The following is a 23,078-nucleotide window of genomic DNA, read 5'->3' as shown; positions in this document are numbered from 1 at the left end:
TAAGTAGGCAGGTAGGTAGTTATGTATGTAGGTGGGTAGGTCAGTAAGTAAGTATGTTTAGGTAGGTAAGTCAGTAGGTTAGCAAGTATGTATAGGTATGTATGTAAATAGGTAGGTGGGTAAATATGTATATACCGGTAGGTATTTAAGTATGTCTTACATATGTCTTAGAATGGCCAAAGGTATACATGTGTGTGTCCAAGTTAAAGGAAGTGGCAGGCTGTCTTCTTGTTATGGATTTATTTCAATCTTTGCAAGCTGGGTAACGTTTGCTGTGGTCTGGAACAACATGGCGAACAAACAACTATCAGAAATGCAGCCAATATTACATACAGATAATGTGTCATGAAACACGGACATCCATCCATACATCCATTTTCTACAGCTTGTCCCTTTCGGGGTGGCAGGGGGCGGTTGCTGGAGCCTATCTCAGCTGCATTCAGGAGGAAAGCGGCGTACACCCTGGACAAGTCGCCACCTCATCGCAGGGCCAACACAGATAGACAACATTCACACTCACACATTAGGGCCAATTTAGTGTTGCCAGTCAACAAAATAAACTAAATACACAAAGACATAAGTAAATGAAATTAAATGAGCTCAAATATAGCTACAAACGAGGCATAATGATGCAAAATGTACACACGGCTAGCCTAAGTAGCATGTTAGCATTGATTATCTTGCAGTTATGCAGTGACCAAATATGTCTGATTAGCACTCCACACAAGTCAATAATAATAATAATAATACATTTTATTTATAAGGCGCCTTTCTGGGCACTCAAGGACACCGTACAAAATCAAAACAATAAAACCTAATTGGATAAAAACAACAATAATAACAACAATGATAGAGAAGATAAGATGATTACAATGAATAAGCAGTCAGGAATAGGTGTGTTTTGAGTCTTGATTTGAAGAGGGATATTGAGTCTAAGTTACGAAGGTCAGGTGGCAAAGAGTTCCAAAGATGTGGGGCAGAGCAGCTGAAAGCTCCGGCACCCATGGTGGACAGTTTAAATAAAGGGACAGTGCGATGGATGGATGAAGAGGATCTTAGGGAACGTGAGGGCGTGGCGAAATGGATCAGGTCAGAGAGATAAGATGGAGAGAGGTTATGGATGGCTTTGAAAGTGAGGAGAATTATTTTAAAGTGGATACGATGTTTGATGGGTAGCCAGTGGAGTTGCTGTAGAACAGGGGTGATGTGCTGGATTGGAGGGGTTCTGGTGTTATATTATTAATAACATCAACAAAGCTCACTTTTCGTGCATTCACGCTAGGGATGTCCCGATCCGATATTTGGATCGGATCGGCCGCCGATATTTGCCAAAAAATGCGTATCGGCAAGGCATGGGAAAATGCCGATCCAGATCCAGTTTTAAAAAAACTCCGGTCCGTGTTTTCCAACGCACCGATTTAAATAATACGTTCCACTTTTCTGCTGCTCCGTAATTTCCGTTCCGCATTTTCTAGCACACCTTCAACACATCCACAGGTCTGTGGAATCTCACGCAGTTGCTTTTAGTTGCTGGCATTACACGACAGGCTCTTCTCACTCTTTCCTGTGTCTCCCTCTCACAGACAGCAGCGCACCTTCTTACACACGTCACATACTGTCACGTCATACGTCACATACTGTCACGTCATACGTCACATACGTATACGTCCTCCCCGAGCAGAGAGGTAGCAGCATGGCTAACGTTAGCTGTGATGCTAGCGCAGCCGCTAAGGTGCGTGCCTGCTCTAACGTCCTCTGCGCACGGCAAATCTATGCCACGCACAAAATCAAATAAAAAAATAAGCGCATAACAATTTTCGACACACGGACACGACAGAGAAAACCGTTTTCGTCATCATTGTTCAAATATTGTAATGTCTGTCGAGACGATTATCTCCGTTCGGTGCCACACGCCCACACAATCAAAATGCTGAGGCAAAAATTTCCAGATCAACACCGTCTGAAAAAATTAGTGATCTATTTAGTTGTGATTTCCTTCTCTGCATGAAAGTTTAAAAGTAGCATATATTAATGCAGTATGAAGAAAAATGTTTTAATGTAGACATGCAAGCATTGAAAGAACATTTTGAAAATCAAGACTACATTTCCTGCAAATGGGTTCCTTTCTACCCTATATTTTAACTTTAGATTTATTCTCATATCAAACTCTTTTGGCTGTCTTTTTGACACTTACATCCGGCGCCCCCCTCCACACCCTGGATTATAAATAATGTAAATAATTCAATGTGATTATCTTGTGTGATGACTGTATTATGATGATAGTATATATCTGATAGTATATATCTGTATCATGAATCAATTTAAGTGGACCCCGACTTAAACAAGTTGAAAAACTTATTGGGGTGTTACCATTTAGTGGTCAATTGTACGGAATATGTACTTCACTGTGCAACCTACTAATAAAAGTCTCAATCAATCAAAACACATAGAATCATCATACAGCTGTGATTATATGCATCAAGTGTTCATTCAAGGCTAAGGCAAAATATCGAGATATATATTGTGTATCGCAATATGGCCTTAAAATATCGCAATATTAAAAAAAGGCCATATCGCCCAGCCCTAGTTTCAATGATGCCATTTCTGTTTGTCATGTATAATTTTGTCTATTTTGTGTTTATCCTTGAATAAACAGGTCAGTTTCTTGTTACCAACCATTGTGTATTATTCAAACTCCCCTAATTCAGCTGGCTAGTTGTTATCAAGAGTACTAAAACCCTTTTCCAACATGATTCTGACAACTAAGTAGGCTAAATAACTTTAAACTTTAATACATGCTCGGATAGGCCAGTATCGGTATCGGTCAGTATCGGTATCGGATCGGAAGTGCAAAAACAATATCGTATCGGATTGGAAGTGCAAAAACCTGGATCGGGACATCCCTAATTCACGCACAGCATAAAACGTTTGGTGGACAAAATGAGACAAAGGAGGAGTGGCATACAACACGTCTTTCTGTGGCAGAGTCGGAGAAAGTTGTACATGTAAAACTGTTGAGTCACATTACGCACAACGGCGAGTTCAGTGGGCCGCTGAAATGAGTAGGAAAAGACGGCGCTGGCCAATTACTGTCATCAGTGAAGCATAAACATATTAAACCGTGGGCTTTATAACAATTAGGAATCTTTGTGTCGTATTTGTCTTCCTACAGAAACCATATTACAACAAAAAACATATTTTTGACCGCATATTTTTTCCATTTCCATAGATTTTTGAAAAAGCTCCATGGAGCCACGAGGGCGCCGCTAAAGAGCCGCATGTGGCTCTAGAGCCGCGGGTTAAGGTCACAAGTGGTCCAGTACTCCTCCTGTGAATGTGTGACTTCACACCTCTCAGTCATGTACCAAGCCCACTCCAGTTGTGTGCCCGCACGCAAGTCCATCTTTACAAAGCCATCACAGACTATATAGGTCTTTTTCCCCAGCACTTGACTCCGCTCTTCATGGCCCTCTCACGTTGTTGTTGTTAGCGGCCTCTGTGCCTGAACAGCAGCGCTCCAGACTCCGCCGGGATGTGGCCGAGTGCCACGGATGCTCTTTAGCTCTGAGCTGGAGAGCTTTACAGCACACATTTACAACCGGTCCTTGGTGTGTACGATCTTCGTACTGTCAAATCTTGTTTATGCTGGCGCCCTACCACTACTTTTTGTGCTCTTTTTAAAGATTGGATTATATTGATTGAGCATCTTTTTGCACGCACAACCAGGAATGTGCACCGATACCCGGACCCTGGGAATCGATACCAGGACTCAACGGAACCTATTTTCGGTACTGCTGTGTGTGTTTTAGTGTTGGTATCAGAAAATTATTTCTATACTTTTCGGTACTTTTCTAAATAAAGGGGACCACAAAAAATTTAAATATTGGCTTTAATTTAACAAAAAATCTTAGGGTAGATTAAACATCCATCCATCCATCCATTTTCTACCGCTTGTCCCTTTTTGGGGTCGCGGGAGGTGCTGGAGCCTATCTCAGCTGCATTCGGGCACAAGGCGGGGTTCACCCTGGACAAGTCTCCACCTCATCATATGTTTCTTATTGCAAGTCTGTCCTTAAAAATAGTGAACATACAAGACAACTTGTCTTTTATTAGTAAGTAAGCAAACAACGGCTCCTAATTTAGTCTGCTGACGTATGCAGTAACATATTGTGTAATTTTCCATTCTATTATTTTGTCAACATTATGAGGGACAAACTGTAAACATTCATTATTAATCTACTTGTTCATTTTGTCACTACGTGGACTATGGGTTGTTTGTTTTCCCGAGATGCAAGAAAAGCTGGACCGGACATGGCATGAAGGTAGATACATATTTATTTTAACACTAACAAACTACAAAAGGCGCGCTCACCGGCGGAGATAAACTTGGCTAAGAAAACAAAAGCTAGCACAAAGGCAAAAACTATGAACATGAAACAAAAGTCACTAACTGTGGCATTAATAACAAAACTTACTTGGCAGAGCAGGAATCTATGGCATGGAACACGTAATCAATGGAGTAACAGGGATAACAGAGTTAATGTCGCCCGGCTGACTTCCTGGCAACTATGGGCTTAAATAATGCAGACATGATTAGTGAAAACAGGTGCGTGACTCAAAATGTGAAAACGTGAAGCAGGTGGAACTAATGGTAGTCATGGTAACAAAACAAGCCAGAGTGCACAACCAGGAAAAAAAGAGTCCAAAAAACAAACAGCACATGGCCCAACAAAAACATGATCAACAGACATGACACATTTAAAGTTAAAGTACCAATGATTGTCACAACCGAGTCATACCAAAGACTATAAAAATGGGACCCCTTACCTCCCTTGCTTGGCACTCAGCATCAAGGTTTGGAATTGGGGGTTGAATCACCAAAAAATGATTCCTGGGCGCGGCCACCGCTGCTGCTCACTGCTCCCCTCACCTCCCAGGGGGTGAGGGTGATGGGTCAAATGCAGACGATAATCTCACCACAACTAGTGTGTACTGTTAATATCTGCTTACTTTCTCTTTTAACATATTCTATCTACACTTCCGTTAAAATGTAATAATCATTTATTCTTCTGTTGTTTGATACTTTACATTAGTTTTGGATGATACCACAAATTTGGGTATCAATCCGATACCAGGTAGTTACATTGGTCATATTCAAAGTCCTGGGACATATTTCCTGAGTTTATAAACATAATATACATTTTTAAAAAACAAAAGATGTGATGCTAAAAAATATTGATGTAATAACAGTAGTATCGACTAGATACGCTCCTGTACTTGGTATCATTACAGTGGATGTTAGGTGTAGATCCACCAATGCCGTTTGTTTACATTGTGACGCCGGTGAGCTACGGTGTGTAGTGAATCATCTTTAGCTATTCTTCATCCTGCAAGGGGGTGAAAGTGGGGGTCGGACCAGTACTTTTTAGAGGCGGTATAGTACCGAATATGATTCATTAGTATCGCGGTACTATACTAATACCGGTATACCGTACAACCCTAGTGTGTTAATAAATGTTAATTTGATTGATGATAAAATCATTACTTCAATTTAACATTCAGCAGTGATCTGATTATGATAAATGTGCTGTCCAAGTGATATATATTTAATTCCTACACTTCTGAGTCTCATTTGCAAGTATTATATAGTAGACTTTGCACGCAGTTGCAATCCCAAGGTGCTAGATGGCAGTAGTGTATAGGCTACGGCAGAGCTCTAGCTATGGTGTGTTGCCTAGTTAGAGTAGTCTTTGCCAATAAGTTGAATCTAGTACCGTATTTTTCGGAGTATAAGTCGCTCCGGAGTATAAGTCACACTGGCCGAAAATGCATAATAAAGAAGGGAAAAAACATATAAGTCGCACTGGAGTATAAGTCACATTTTTGGGGGAAATTTATTTGATAAAAGCCAACACCAAGAATAGACATTTGAAAGGCAATTTAAAATAAATAAAGAATAGTGAACAACAGGCTGAATAAGTGTACGTTATATGAGGCATAAATAACCAACTGAGAACGTGCCTGGTATGTTAACGTAACATATTATGGTAAGAGTCATTCAAATAACTATAACATATAGAACATGCTATACGTTTACCAAACAATCTGTCACTCCTAATCGCTAAATCCCATGAAATCTTATACGTCTAGTCTCTTACGTGAATGAGATAAATAATATTGTTTGATATTTTACGGTAATGTGTTAATTTCACACATAAGTCGCACCCTCGGCCAAACTATGAAAAAAACTGCGACTTATAGTCCGAAACATACGGTATTTTGTTGCACCCTACAAAACGTTTATTGTGCTGCTGCCTTTTTGAAAGAAACTTTCATTTGTCATTTGTTCCTCTCCTATTGTCGCAAATCTAAAGCAGTGGCAACACTTCTTTGGAACAAACGTCTCGTTAGCGTTGGCATTATCCATGTTTTGCAAGGCTTGTGGATCTCCACTAAGTAAATACGGGGTGAGCGAGGACTACGGAAGCTCATGGGGGACCAAAAAAAATATGCCAGAGCATGAGAAGAAAAACATAGATTTTTAATTTTTTAAATCATCTACAAAACAAACCTTGAACCTCTTGCCATCCAAATCACTGCCGTTGTGTCCTTGGGCAGGACACTTCACCCTTGCCCCCAGTGCCGCTCACACTGGTGAGTGAATGATGAATGATGGGTGGTGGTCAGAGGGGTCGTAGGCGCAAACTGGCAGCCACGCTTCCGTCAGTCTACCCCAGGGCAGCTGTGGCTACAAATGTAGCTTACCACCACCAGGTGTGAATGTGGAGTGAATGAATGATGGGTTTCCACTCTACCTTCCACATTTTTCACCCGATTCAAACTGTTTCAACTTCAATCTGTTTCAGCCTATTTGGGAATCGCGGGCTTTCCCTTGACAAATTCCAAAAATTCCCAGATTTCCCAGACTTCCAGGTTTTCCGGGACATTTTTCCCCATTGAAAATGAATTGGCCATTTTTCAAACTTCCACCATTGCCGCATTTCTAAACCTATTCAAACCATTCCACCTTCAACACATTCCACCATCCTGGACATTCAAACTATCATTTTTCCAAGTTAAAAAAAATTCCAGAATTTTCCAGAATTCCTGCTTTTCCAAAGCCCTATTTCCACCCTTTTTTCTGACGATTAGTCCTTCCACATTTTTCAACGCATTTCAACCGTTCCACCGTCAAAACATTCCTCTTACATGACGAAAAACAAAGTTGTTTTTTGAACTGGAAAAATTCCCGATTTTCCAGTAATTTTTTAATACCATTTCTCAATTCAACATGTTACTACTTCAACATTTCTCGACCGATTTGAAAAATTACAACAACAACCATTTTAACTCATTCAGACCAGTCAAGTTGTTTACCATTTTCAAAAATACTCCGGCTTTTCCCAAAATTCCCAATTTTTTGGGAAATTCCCAATTTTGGGGGAAATTCCCATTGAAATCAATGGGACGTTCTTCAAAGTTCCACAACTGCCGTATTTTTCATCTGATTCAAACTGTTCCAACTTCAAAATATTCAGCCTGTTTGGGAATTGTGTCCTCTACTTCAACAATTATTTAAAAAATTCCAGGATTTCAGTTCATCTTCAGCATTGGAACATGCACACGCAATTCCTTCAGGAATTGCCTCGACTAGTTATTCAACTTTTTCTTCTCCTCCAGATTTTGGCTCGCTCTACCTTCCACATTTTTCACCCGATTCGAACTGTTCCAACTTCAAACTGTTCAGCCTACTTGGGAATCGCAGGCTTTCCCTTGATACATTCCAAAAATTCCCAGATTTCCCAGAATTCCAGGTTTTCCGGGACATTTTTCCCATTCAAAATGAATTGGCCAACTTCCACCATTGCCACATTTTTAAACTGATTCAAACCATCCCACCTTCAACACATTCCACCATTCTGGACATTCAAACTTCTTCTTTTCCAAGTTCCAAAAAATTCCTGGATTTTCCAGAATTCCTGCTTTTCCAAAGCCATATTTCCACCCTTTTTTCTGGCGACTACTCCTTTCACATTTGTCAACGCATTTCAACCGTTCTACCATCAAAACATTCCTCTTAATCAGGACAAAAAACAAAGTTGTTTTTTGAATTGGAAAAATTCTCGGTTTTCCCAAAATTCCAGGTTTTCCGTAATACCATTTCTCAATTCAACACGTTACTACTTCAACATTTCTCGACCGATTTGAAAAATTTCAACACCAATCATTTCAACTCATTCAGACCATTCAAGTTTATTACCATTTAATTTTTTTAATTCCCGCTTTTCCAATTTTTTTTTTTAAATTCCCATTGAAATCAATGGGACATTCTTCAAAGTTCCACAATTCCCACATTTTTCATCTGATTCAAACCGTTCCAACTTCAAAATGTTCAGCCTGTTCAGGAATTGTGTGCTCTACTTTAACAATTCTAAAAAAAATTTACCGGATTTCCCATAATTCCTTTTTTTTTTTTTTTTTTGCATTTTCCTCTTTCAACATGAATTGGCCATTTTTCTAACTTCCACAATTCCCACATTCTTCAAACCATTCCACCTTTAACACATTCCACCTTTCTGGAAATTCAAACTACCCCTTTTCCAAGTTAAAAAAAATTCCCAATTTTCCCGAAATTATCTAATACCATTTACTACTTCAACATTTCTTGCCCGATTTAAACAATTTCAACACCAACCAATTCAGCTCATTCAGGACATTCATGCTCCTAATCATTTTCAAAAAAAATCCCGCTTTCCCCAAAATTCCCATATTTCTTGGAAGTTCCCATTGAAATGAATGGGACGTTTTTCCAAGTTGCACAATTCCCACATTTTTCAAGCTATTCAAACAACTCCAACATTAACACATTGCACTCATCCTGGACATTCAAACTAGCACTTTCCCAAGTTCCAAACCAAATTTTGGTTTTCCTGGAAATTCAAACTCTTCAACATTCAAACCATTTCAGCGTTTATACGATTTCTACATCCATCCTACATTCCATTTAGCATTTCAGTTCAGCGTCAGCTCTTCAACATTCAAACTATTCTTACATGCATACTACATTTTGTCAGCATTTCACTTCAACTTCAGCATTGGAGCATTCACACGCAATTCCTTCAGGAATTGCCTCTTCTAGTTATTCAACTTCTTCTTCTTCTCCAGAATTTGGGGCGTTCTACCTTCCGCATTTTTCACCCGATTCAAACTGTTCCAACTTCAAACTGTTCCCAGATTTCCCAGAATTCCAGGTTTTCTGGGACATTTTTTACCATTCAAAATGAATTGGCCATATTTCAAACTTCCACCATTCCCACATTTTTAAACCTATTCTAACAATTCCACCTTCAACACATTCCACCATCCTGGACATTCAAACTACCCCTTCTCAAAGTTACATTTTTTTTCCAATTCTCCCGAAATTCCCTAACACTAAATTGGCCCTAGTGTGTGAATGTGAGTGTGAATGTTGTCTGTCTATCTGTGTTGGCCCTGCGATGAGGTGGCGACTTGTCCAGGGTGTACCCCGCCTTCCGCCCGATTGTAGCTGAGATAGGCTCCAGCACCCCCGCGACCCTGAACGGGACAAGCGGTAGAAAATGGATGGATGGATGGCATTTACTATTTCAACATTTTTTGCCCGATTTAAACAATTCCAACACCCAAAGTCCTGATTTAAACGTGTGGACAATGCTGAAGAAACAAGTCCATGTCAGAAAACCAACACATTTAGCTAAACTGCACCAATTTTGTCAAGAGGAGTGGTCAAAAATTCAATCAGAAGCTTGCCAGAAGCTTGTGGATGGCTACCAAAAGCGCCTTATTGCAGTGAAACTTGCCAAGAGACATGTAACCAAATATTAACATTGCTGTATGTACTTTTGACCCAGCAGATTTGCTCACATTTCCCCATAATATATTCATAAAAGAACCAAACTTTATGAATGATTTTCCTGACCAACACATATGTGCTCCAATTACTCTATCACAAAAAAATAAGAGTTGTAGAAATTATTGGAAACTCAAGACAGCCATGACATTATGTTCTTCACAAGTGTATGTAAACTTTTGACCACGACTGTATTTACTCATCATTCAGTTCCTTTACACCTCTATGTATTTCCTAATGTTATCTAATCAAGGTATTGTGAAATATTATTCAGTGTTTCTGTCAATTTGTATTCCTTTTTGATTTCTTCTTCTTCAAATACTGAACAAGGTAAACTTTATGAAGCCAAACTATCACAGCTTCCTGTCCCTATTATTAGAAAATGCTAACATGTGGACTTGTTCAACACAGGAAGCGAACAAACTATCAGTAATTGCTGAAATATGTTAGAAGGGCGAGGATTTAAAAAAAAGCTCTGTTTCTTCCTTCTCCTTTTCGGACATGTTGAATTGTGCGAGTGACGTATTTACCTTTTTAACTTGTTCAAAATAAACAAGACATTTTGCCGGTAAACTTACATGTTTTTTCTTTTTTTGTGTGTCTTTCTGTTGCAGGTTAGCTTTATACGTGTATGAGTATTTGCTGCATGTCGGCGCACAGAAATCAGCACAGACCTTCCTGTCAGAGGTAAGACATCACTTTGCACATCCTGCAGAAAGTCCCAAAACAGTTTGTACACAACCAAGCCGATGGTGTTCTCTTGACTCCTTGTTAATTTGCCATAATGTAAACACGGCGTCGGTTCAGCTCCTTGATATGATTACCCGCCCTTCATTATTAGTCCTAATTTGTAATAAACGCTGCGTAATGAGATCACTTTTGACACGTTGTAAGCAGGCGTTGTTGCTCGCTTTGTGCTATGACATTTAAGACGCTAAGCCAGCTACCCCCCCCCCCCCCCCCCCCCGCACCCCCTTCAAGTGAAATGGAATGTGCGCTATTTGAAACCATTCCAAGCAAAAGTAACCGTTTGTCTGCCAGACTTATTAGACTCCTATTAGATTTAAATCCTTTAATGTGTTGCATCCTCTGCTTTAATGGATGTTCTTCTGGCTAATGGTTCCTTTAGCAACTTTTTTAACTGTGTATTTTTACAAAATGCTATTTATATCATGGTTTACTCACTGACGTATTTCCCCTACTGTCTTAATTTACCTGCATTTAATTATCTAGTGACCTCATGCAGCTAGAAAGTACCACATAAGTGAGTACGACCCTCCCGTATATGCGACTATTTAGATTGCAGTATATCTTACCAAGGAACAATACTAGGGATGTCCGATAATATCGGCCTGCTGATATTATCAGCTGATAAACGCGTTAAAATGTAATATCGGAAATTATCGGTATCGTTTTTTTTTTTATTATCGGTATCGTTTTTTTTTTATTGTTTTTTTTTTATTAAATCAACATAAAAAACACAAGATACACTTGCAATTAGTGCACCAACCCAAAAAACCTTCCTCCGCCATTCACACTCATTCACACAAAAGGGTTGTTTCTTTCTGTTATTAATATTCTGGTTCCTACATTATATATCAATATATATCAATACAGTCTGCAAGGGATACAGTCCGTAAGCACACATGATTGTGCGTGCTGCTGGTCCACTAATAGTACTAACCTTTAACAGTTAATTTTACTAAATTTCATTAACTATAGTTTCTATGTAACTGTTTTTATATTGTTTTACTTTCTTTTTTAAAAATGTTTTTAATTTATTTATCTTATTTTATTAATTTTTTTAAAAAGTACCTTATCTTCACCATACCTGGTTGTCCAAATTAGGCATAATAATGTGTTAATTCCACGACTGCATATATCGGTTGATATCGGTATCGGTTGATATCGGTATCGGTAATTAAAGAGTTGGACAATATCGGAATATCGGATATCGGCAAAAAGCCATTATCGGACATCCCTAAACAATACCATTGCTGGGTTGCAATCACGTGACCAAGAGCAGTGTTTTTCAACCACTGGATACAGTCTGGTGTGCCGTGGGAGATTATGTAATTTCACCTATTTGGGTTAAAAATATGTTTTGCAAACCAGTAATTATAGTCTGCAAATGAAGTGTTGTTGTTGAGTGGTCGGTGCTGTCTAGAGCTCGGCAGAGTAACCGTGTATTACTCTTCCATATCAGTAGGTGGCAGCCGGTAGGTAATTGCTTTGTAGATGACGGAAACAGTGGAAGGCAGTGTGCAGGTAAACAGGTATCTAATGCTTAAACCAAAAATAAACAAAGGGTGAGTGCCCCTAAGAAAAGGCACTGAAGCTTAGGGAAGGCTATGCAGAACAAAACTAAAACTGAACTGACTACAAAGTAAATAAAAACAGAATGCTGGACGACAGCAAAGACTTACTGTGGAGCAAAGACGGCGTCCACATTGCACATCCGAACATGACATGAGAATCAACAATGTGCCCACAAAGAAGGATAAAAACAACTGAAATATTCTTGATTGCCAAAACAAAGCAGATGCGGGGAATAGCGCTCAAAGGAAGACATGAAACTGCTACAGGAAAATATCATAAAAAGAGAAAAAGCCACTAAAATAGGAGCGCAAGACAAGAACTAAAACACTACACACAGGAAAACAGCAAAAAACTCCAAATAAGTCAGGGCGTGATGTGACAGGTGGTGACAGTACACCTACTTTGAGACAAGAGCTATAGTGATGCATGCTTGGTTATGGTTTAAAGTCATATCCAAAAATTGTGACAACGATTTTATTGTCAACTGAGTTTCGTTTTTTAACGATTTCTGCTGGTGGTGTGCATCCGCATTTTTTCAACGCAAAAAAATGTGCCTTGGCTCAAAAAAGTTTGAAAAACACTGACCTTGAGGCACCTCCAGAGCAGAGCTGGGCAAATATTTTGACTTTGGGGCCACATTGAGTGAAAAAAATGTGTTTGGGGGGCTAAGGTGTATACGTGTATAAACTATATATCCACATTTAGCTGTAAAAATCTGCTGAGAGAATGCCAAGAGTGTGCAAAGCAGTAATCAGTGCAAAGGGTGGCTATTTTGAAGAAACTAGAATATAAAACATGTTTTCAGTTATTTCACCTTTTTTTTGTTAAGTACATAACTCCACATGTGTTCATTCATAGTTTTGATGCCTTCAGTGACAATCTACAATGTAAATAGTCATGAAAATAAAGAAAATGCATTGAATGAGGAGAAGGTGTGTCCAAACTTTTGGTCTGTATTGTGTATACATATATATATATATATATATATATATATATATATATATATATATATATATATATATATATATATATATATATATATACAACATAATATTTTTTAATATGTAAAAGATCATTTCAAAATGGCTGCTGACATATGCGGTAACATATTTCATAACATTTCCGGTTGTATTATTTTCTCAAAAACTGTTATTAATCTACTTGTTAATTTACTGCTAGTATCTGGTTACTTTCTGTCTACACTTCCGTTAAAATGTAATGAGCACGTATTCTTCTGTTGTTTGGATGCTTCACATTAGTTTTGGGCGATACTACACAACTAATTAAAGGGGCAGTGTTGGTCATACAAATGCTGATACTAAAGTCAAGATCATTTAATGATTAAATGTTTGATTACAATTATAATCAGATGATAACACAGGTTGGCGGTGTACCGATATCATTTCAATATTTAAATGATTTCGTACTATTGACTCTAATTTAGATTTTTGTTTTTTTCCCTTAAAGTCCTCCTGTGTCTAGGGCAGACCTGGGCAAATTAAGGCCCGGGAGCAACATTCGGCCCGTTAAGCGTTTTAATCTGGACATTCCCAAATAATTATTTTAGATCTTTAAGATGGAAACTGTAGCTGCCATTATGATGTGCAGTGATATTTTCAAATGACCGTAAGTCTTGAACTATACAAAGTATTTCAATGGTTGGAGTCAGCGCTTTTGCATGATATACTAGTTACTATGGTCATCTAAGTCACAGCAGCTCAGATGAGGCACAAAGTAGTGTGGGTGGGAAGCGTTTCCACAGAGTGTTTCCAGAGCGGCCAGCCTGAAATGCGGGTGTCAGAGACAGACCCGGAAGGAGATTTTTACAACAAAGTTCTAAAGCTTAGTGATATATCAGATCGTAGGTGTTTTGTTTTTTTCCTCTTCACGTTCATATTTCACTGTTTGTTGCATTTTTGTTGCTTTTCGCTTGATTGTAAAATATGTTGTCAATATTCAGTGTTCTATCGTTCATAGTTAGAATTATAAATCCCACCTTATTTATTTTCATGTACATTCCGGGTGTCTCATTCAGTAAAAAAACGTAAAGTTCCATTCCGTTTTTTGAGGCGGTCTGTCATAACGTTTTTAGCTTTCAATCAGACATTATTGTAAGGTTTTGTATTAGTATTCCCAGACACATTTTTTTCTCAAAATTTGGCCCCCAAGTCAAAATAATTGCCCAGGCTTGGTCCTGCATTTTTAAACAATAAAAATGTGATAATAAAAAATATTGCTTTAAACACTGTAATATCGACAATATGCTGATACTTTACTTGACATAGTGACTGTTAATATTTGCATTGTTTACATGCAAGAGCTCTAGATTAGCGGTTAACGAATGGCTTATTGCAGGGGTCACCAACGCGGTGCCCGCGGGCACCAGGTCCCCCGTAAGGACCAGATGAGTAGCCCGCTGGCCTGTTCTAAAAATAGCTCAAATAGCAGCACTTACCAGTGAGCTGCCTTTATTTTTTAAATTTTATTTATTTACTAGCAAGCTGGTCTCGCTTTGCTCGACATTTTTAATTCTAAGAGAGACAAAACTCAAATAGAATTTGAAAATCCAAGAAAATATTTTAAAGACTTGGTCTTCACTTGTTTAAATAAATTAATTTATTCTTTTTACTTTGCTTCTTATAACTTTCAGAAAGACAATTTTAGAGAAAAAATACAACCTTAAAAATGATTTTAGGATTTTTAAACACATATACCTTTTTACCTTTTACATTCCTTCCTCTTCTTTCCTGACAATTTAAATCAATGTTCAAGTAAATGTATTTTTTTTTATTGTAAAGAATAATAAATACATTTTAATTTAATTCTTCATTTTAGCTTCTGTTTTTTCGACGAAGAATATTTGTGAAATATTTCTTCAAACTTATTATGATTAAAATTCAAAAAAATAATTCTGGCAAATCTAGAAAACCTGTAGAATCAAATTTAAATCTTATTTCAAAGTCTTTTGAATTTCTTTTAAAATTTTTGTTCTGGAAAATCTAGAAGAAATAATGATTTGTCTTTGTTAGAAATATAGCTTGGTCCAATTTGTTATATATTCTAAAAAAGTGCAGATTGGATTTTAACCTATTTAAAATACGTCATCAAAATTCTAAAATTAATCTTAATTAGGAAAAATACTAATGATGTTCCATAAATTCTTTTTTTAATTTTTTCAAAAAGATTTGATTTGAAAAATGTGCACTTAGAGAAAATATAAAAATAAAGTGTTGCATATTGATATTTATCTGTTTCTATATATATTTATTGTGAGAAATCATTAAGATGACCAGTGTTTCCACAAAGATGAATATCATTAATTATTAATAATAACAGAGTTAAAGGTAAATTGAGCATATAGGCTATTTCTGGCAATTTATTTAAGTGTGTATCAAACTGGTAGCCCTTCGCATTAATCAGTACCCAAGAAGTAGCTCTTGGTTTCAAAAAGGTTGGTGATCCCTGGCTTATTGTATCCTCCTATGGTGTGTCATGGTAAATGGGTTATACTTGTATAGCACTTTTCTACCTTCAAGGTACTCAAATCGCTTTGAAACTATTTTCCCATTCACACGCTCACTGCTCAAAGACACAACAGACATGACTAGGATTGTGGAAGACGGGGATCGAACCAGGAATCCTCAGGTTGCTGGCATGGCCGCTCTACCAACCAAGCCACGACGTCCCAGCATGTTTAGCTATTCCTCTCCTTCCAGTGATGATACTGTAGGAAACATATATTGGAGGCGAGGATTACTGAATTAGAAGTCGCTTTTCACTTTGGAGGGACGTTAGCTGAGGCTATCTCGCCCAACTCTACGCAGAACAATGAATGCAAAACAGCACTATCGGAGTAGTCGTGCGAAAAAACTACAACAAAGACCCACACCCTTTAGGAACAAGCGGTAGCAAAAGTCATTGCTGTGAGTGTAGCTCCTTGCCTGCCTTCATATATTTCATTCCCTCTCTCCCACATGCACAGATGAGATGTTTAAAAATGATTATGGAACTCGCAGCAAGACTTGAAGGCACGTTCAGTTGCTCAGTGCTCGTCTAATGAGAGCACTATCACCTGGACTCTCAATGAGCCTCACGTTTATCGTACGTGCACAGTATCAGCCTGATGTGGGACTAACATATGACAAAAGAAAGTCAGTGCATGTTCTTTTTTAGCAATCAAGCAGTCACAATTCATTCAGAAAATATTGTTCAAAAGCAATGCCTTGAGAACCATATTGATTTCTTAGGTCAAACAGGCAAATTTCTCGGTATTCTGCTTGGAATTTCGCTCAAATAATCCTCCATCTCTCAGGGACTCCTACTTAAGTAGTTACTGCCTCACAGTTTTTGTGTTACTTGAGAAAGCTGGGTCAACATTTTTGATGTTCACCACTTTTACCACTTGCACAACGGTCGTCCTGCCTAAGTTGGTTTATCACAATGTTTTAATATACCATATTTTTCTGACTATAAGTCATTTGCAAGTAATATATAGTAGACTTTGCATGCAGTTGCAATCCCAAGACGCTAGATGGCAGTAGTGTATAGGCTACGGCAGAGCTCTGGCTACGGTGTGTTGCTTCGTTAGAGTAGTCTTTGCCAATAAGTTGAATCTAGTACCGTATTTTTCGGAGTATAAGTCGCTCCTGAGTATAAGTCACACTGGCCGAAAATGCATAATAAAGAAGGAAAAAAACATATAAATCGCACTGGAGTATAAGTCGCATTTTTTGGGAAAATGTATTTGATAAAACCCAACACCAAGAATAGACATTTGAAAGGCAATTTAAAATAAATAAAGAATAGTGAACAACAGGCTGAATAAGTGTACGTTATATGAGGCATAAATAACCAACTGAGAACGTGCCTGGTATGTTAACGTAACATATTATGGTAAGAGTCTTTCAAATAACTATAACATATAGAACATGCTATACGTTTACCAAACAATCTGTCACTCCTAATCGCTAAATCCCATGAAATCGTAAATGAGCTAAATAATATTATTTGATATTTTACGGTAATGTGTTAATAATTTCACACATAAGTCTCTCCTGAGTATAAGTCGCAACCCCGGCCAAACTATGAAAAAAACTGCGATTTATAATCCGAAAAATACGGTACCGTATTTTCCGGACCATAGGGTGCAGCGGATTATAAAACGCACTGGTCTATTTTTGATGGTTTTTCATATATAAGATGCACCGGATTATAGGGCGCATTAAAGGAGTCATATTATTATGATTTTTTTTCTAAATTGACAACACTTCCTTGTGGTTTACATAACATGTAATGGTAGTTATTTGGTCAAAATGTTGCATAGATGATGTTTTACAGATCATCTTCAAGCCGCTTTCTGACTGTCTCTTCCGGATGCGCCGTTTTGTGGGCGGTGTTATTTACGTGGCTCACCTTCCGCAGCGTCTTCTCCCGTCATCTTTGTTGTAGCAGTGTAGCGTGCAAGGACGGGGGTGGAAGAAGTGTCAAAAGATGGAGCTAACTGTTTTAATGACATTCAGACTTTACTTCAATCAATAACGGAGCAGCATCTCCTTATCCGGACACAACAAGGCCCGCGAAAAACCGTCCGACCGGAACTCTAATAACTAAAGTTCCCTGGGTGAATAATGTATACTCACTATACCGGTATGTTTTAGCGCTTTCATGGCGAGTTTACTGACAGATATAAGTAACAACTTTACACTACTTTATATTAGAAATGGCAACAGCGGAGGATGAATGTCCCATAACAAGAGAAAAAAGAAGAAGCTTATCGACTACGGTGTCGGCACAGACTCCAAAGGCGGATGCACACAATTTTTTAGGATTTATGCAGATCCCAAATACAGATCAGCAGGTACCAGAAGGTAAGAAAAGTTGCTTTTGCATAATATTGCGAAACAAAACGCCAGATAATGTCTTACCTTATACACACACACCATAATAATACTCGACAATCCTTCAAGGGGTGCGGCTTCATAGCTTACCAAAGTCGTACTAAAACATTTTAATAGATTTTTGAGCGCCATGTTAATGTTCTACATTTTCAATGGAACATGAATGGTCCTTTTTACTTGAGTCATATTGCCATCATAGTGCAGTCTACACATATCTCTTATGTTTGACTGCCATCTACTGGTCACACTTATCATTACACCATGTACCATTGGATTTTAAATGCGCCTTATAGTCCGGAAAATACGGTATGTAAATATACATTTACAAAATCTTCTTTGTAAATATCTCACTTCACATCATACGGTATAAATCTGCGGCTTATAGTCCGGTGCCGCTACTACCGTATATGAACACATAATTTTTTTCTTTTAAAATTTGGTGGGTGCGGCTTATATCTGGGGAAATACGGTACTCAATTACTAAAATAATTGATAGCTGCAAGCCTGATATTATTTGGCATATAAATGATGGTACACGACCATTTCAAACTAGCGGTGTTCTGCAAGTATTCACGGCATTCACATTATTCAAAGATACTTGAGGCTGTAATTACTGCCAAAGATGCATCATCATTGAATACTTGTGTGATTTTTTTTAATTTTTAATTTTTTTTATTAAATTTGAAAAAAACAAAACTATTAACATTGTCATTATGGGGTATTGTCTGTAGAATTTTGAGAACACAAATTAATTTATTCCATTTTGAAATGAGTCCGTAACATAACAAAATGTGGAAAAAGTGAAGCGTTGTGAATACTTTCCGGATGCACTGTATATCATTTATATCGCCTCTATTGCCTCTAACCCTAGTGCCGACTATGGCATGCAATACTGCAGCAGTGACAAATCCAGAGGACTACAAGGGGTTTCCTGTGTTTACTTCTCCGCTTGTGGCTGTTAACCACAGTATGGAAACAATTTTTCGTCAAGAGGAAACTGCAGGCTATTGCAGCAAAGTGGAGACTATGATCACAATACTGCTGCAGTGACACATCTGGATGACCACACATAGTCTCCTGTGTGTACTTGTAGTTGTTGACCACTACAGAAACAAAGACAACTGGGGGCCACTGCAGCAAAGTGGAGACTGTGGATCACAATACTGCATAAGTGAGAAATTGGAATCACCACTAAGAGTCTCCTGTTTTTCCTTCTATGTGGCTGTTGACCACAATACAGAATACAGAAACAAATACAACTGAGGGCCGCTGCAGCAAAGTGGAGACTGTGGATCACAATACTGCATCAGTGACAAATCTGGAGGATAAGGGGTTTCCTGTGTTTAATTCTCTGTCTCTGCATGTGGCTGTTGACCTTAGAATGGAAACAAACTTTTGCCAGGAGGAGACTGCGGGCAGCTGCAGCAAAGGGGAGACTATGATCACAATACTGCTGCAGTGACACATCTGGATGACCACACATAGTCTCCTGTGTTTACTTGTAGTTGTTGACCGCAGGACAGAAACAAAGACAACTAAGGGCCACTGCAGTAAAGTGGAGACTGTGGATCACATTACCGTATAAGTGAAAAATTGGAATCACCACTGAGTCTCCTGTTTTTCCTTCTCTGTGGCTGTTGACCACAATACAGAATACAGAAACAAAGACAACTGAGGGCCGCTGCAGCAAAGTGGAGACTGTGGATCGCAATACTGCATAAGTGAGAAATTTGAATCACCACTAAGCATACTTGCCAACCTTGAGACCTCCGATTTCAGGAGGGGGGCGTGGGCGGGGGTTGGCGGGGGCGTGGTTAAGAGGGGAGAAGTATATTTACAGCTAGAATTCACCAAGTCAAGTATTTCATTATATATATATTTCTTATATATATATATATATATATATATATATATATATATTTCTTATATATATATATATATATATATATATATATATAAGAAATACTTGACTTTCAGTGACTTCTAGCTGTGTATATATATATATATATATATATATATATATATATATATATATATATATATATATATATATATATATATATATATATATAAATAAGAGAAATACTTGAATTTCACTGTTCATTTATTTCCACATATACACACACATAACACTCATCTACTCATTGTTGAGTTAAGGGTTGAATTGTCCATCCTTGTTCTATTCTCTGTCACTATTTTTCTAATCATGCTGAACACCCTCTCTGATGATGCATTCTGCTTCATCTCCTTGTGTGCGCAGTTGTGCACTGCACTCTCTAAAAGCCCTAGATGTTATTGTCACATATGCATGTACAGTAGATGGCAGTATTGTCCTGTTTAAGAGTGTCACAACATTGCTGTTTACGGCAGACAAACTGCTTTACGGTAGACGAAAACGTGACTGCTGTAGTTGTGTGTTGTTGCCGCGCTGGGAGGACGTTAGTGAAACTGCCTAACAATAAACCCACATAAGAAACCAAGAACCCGCCCTCGATCATTCTACAGTTATAATGTGATTGGGCAGGCACGCTGTTTATATTGTGAGAAAGCGGACGAGAAAACAGGCTGTCGACACGTCACTCAGGTCCGCCTGAATTTCGGGAGATTTTCGGGAGAAAATTTGTCCCGGGAGGTTTTCGGGAGAGGCGCTGAATTTCGGGAGTCTCCCGGAAAATCCGGGAGGGTTGGCAAGTATGCCACTAAGGGTCTCCTGTTTTTACTTCTCTGTGGCTGTTGACCACAATACAGAATACAGAAAGAAATACAACTGAGGGACGCTGCAGCAAAGTGGAGACTCTGGTTCACAATACTGCATCAGTGACAAATCTGGAAGACAACAAGGGGTTTCCTGTGTTTAATTCTCTCTCTGCATGTGGCTGTTGACCTCGGAATGGAAACAAACTTTTGCCAAGAGGAGACTGCGGGCAGCTGCGGCAAAGGGGAGACTATGGATCAAAACACTGCAGCAGTGACAAATTCTAATGACCACGAAGGATCTCCTGTGTTTACCTCTCCGCTTGTGGCTGTTGACCACAGTACGGATACAAAGACAACTGGGGGCCGCTACAGCAAAGTGGACACTGTGGATCACAATAATGCAGCAGTGACAAATACAGAGGACAACAAGGGGTTTCCTATGACTACTTCGCCGCATGTGGCTGTTGACCTTGGTATTGAAATTTTTGTCAAGACGAGACTGCGGGCCAATGCAACAGTGATTAATCTTCTTGACCAGTGAGCAACCAGGATTGGTTCACCTGACCAGGAACCAGAAATAGTACCTTTTTAAAGGGGAACATTATCACCAGACCTATGTAAGCGTCATTATATACCTTGATGTTGCAGAAAAAAGACCATATATTTTTTTAACCGATTTCCGAACTCTAAATGGGTGAATTTTGGCGAATTAAACGCCTTTCTATTATTCGCTCTCGGAGCGATGACGACAACGTGACGTCACATCGGGAAGCAATCCACCATTTTCTCGCTTTCGTCGGTGTGTTGTCGGAGGATGTAACAACACGAACAGGGACGGATTCAAGTTGCACCAGTGGCCCAAAGATGCGAAAGTGGCAAGAAATTGGACGTTTGTTCCGCACACTTTACCGACGAAAGCTATGCTACGACAGAGATGGCAAGAATGTGTGGATATCCTGCGACACTCAAAGCAGATGCTGACATCAACTCCAAAACTGGACGGATCAGCTTTCAGGAAAAGAGAGCGGATGAGGGTATGTCTACAGAATATATTAATTGATGAAAACTTTATTCATTACTCGCGGTTTTACGTAAATTATTATACATAAACTGTGTTTACCAATAATTTAGCTTAAAAACATTACTTTTTTTCAATCATTCGAGTACATTCGGGTAGTCTTGTGTAATGCAGTATTTTGTGTCTATTTAGGTATGGTTAACCTGAGTGCTGAAATCGTGGAAAAATATATGTTCTTAGCGCGCCTGAAATGGGCTGTCTGCACTCTCAAAGTGCATGTTGTTGCCAAATGTATTTCATATGCTGTAAACCTAGTTCATAGTTGTTAGTTTCCTTTAATGCCAAACAAACACATACCAATCGTTGGTTAGAAGGCGATCGCCGAATTTGTCCTCGCTTTCTCCCGTGTCGCTGGCTGTCGTGTCGTTTTCGTGGGTTTCGCTTGCATACGGTTCAAACCGATATGGCTCAATAGCTTCAGTTTCTTCTTCAATTTCGTTTTCGCTACCTGCCTCCACACTACAACCATCCGTTTCAATACATGCGTAATCTGTTGAATCGCCTAAGCCGCTGAAATCAGAGTCTGAATCCGAGCTAATGTCGCTATACCTTGCTGTTCTTTGTTTGTTTGTATTGGCATCACTGTGTGACGTCACAGGAAAATGGACGGGTGTATATAACGATGGTTAAAATCAGGCACTTTGAAGCTTTTTTTAGGGATATTGCGTGATGGGTAAAATTTTGAAAAAAACTTCGAAAAATAAAATAAGCCACTGGGAACTGATTTTGAATGGTTTTAACCCTTCTGAAATTGTGATAATGTTCCCCTTTAAAGACCGAGTCCAGAAAGGCATCAAAGTGAGCAGTGGGTTCCGTCCCTGAAAATGAACTAATGCTCCCTTCTAACTCTTCCCTCGTCTTTCTCTCAGATACGATGGGAGAAGAACATCACACTCGGGGAACCTCCGGGATTTCTACACTCGTGGTGGTGGTATGTATACGCTGATCCTGTCAAACTACTACATGTCAACACAGAAACCCGCGCACACAACATTGAGTATCACGTTACTATGAGTAAGAGTGCTCGTGATGAGCCCTACTGCACCGAGGAGGTGGTTGTGGAGGGAGGAGGAGGATAAGGACAGTAATTGCAGGGAATACTAAGTGCATCATCTCACATATGTTTAAGTGCTCCTTGCATCCCTGCCATTCACCAGTGAGCTCACTTCCTCTTCCTTCTCTTATTCGCTAAACAGGT

The 23,078-nt window shown here is 38.8% G+C and overlaps 1 protein-coding gene across 2 annotated transcripts in view; it reads left to right on the top strand.

Moving 5' to 3' along the window:
- ssbp4 (single stranded DNA binding protein 4) overlaps positions 1–23,078 on the top strand; it is a 272,956-nt gene that overhangs the window by 35,608 nt on the left and 214,270 nt on the right. For both annotated transcript variants that reach the window (XM_061977938.1, XM_061977939.1), the window contains exons 2-3: positions 10,504–10,576; positions 22,750–22,811. In XM_061977938.1, coding sequence (XP_061833922.1) covers positions 10,504–10,576; positions 22,750–22,811 — 135 coding nt within the window. The remainder of the gene's footprint in view (positions 1–10,503; positions 10,577–22,749; positions 22,812–23,078) is intronic.

Source organism: Nerophis lumbriciformis, linkage group LG18 (genome assembly GCF_033978685.3).
Source record: "Nerophis lumbriciformis linkage group LG18, RoL_Nlum_v2.1, whole genome shotgun sequence".
NCBI classification, from domain to species: Eukaryota; Metazoa; Chordata; class Actinopteri; order Syngnathiformes; family Syngnathidae; genus Nerophis; species Nerophis lumbriciformis.
The sequence above is the reverse complement of the archived record's forward strand: the minus strand, read 5'-3'. Positions and strand labels throughout refer to the sequence as shown.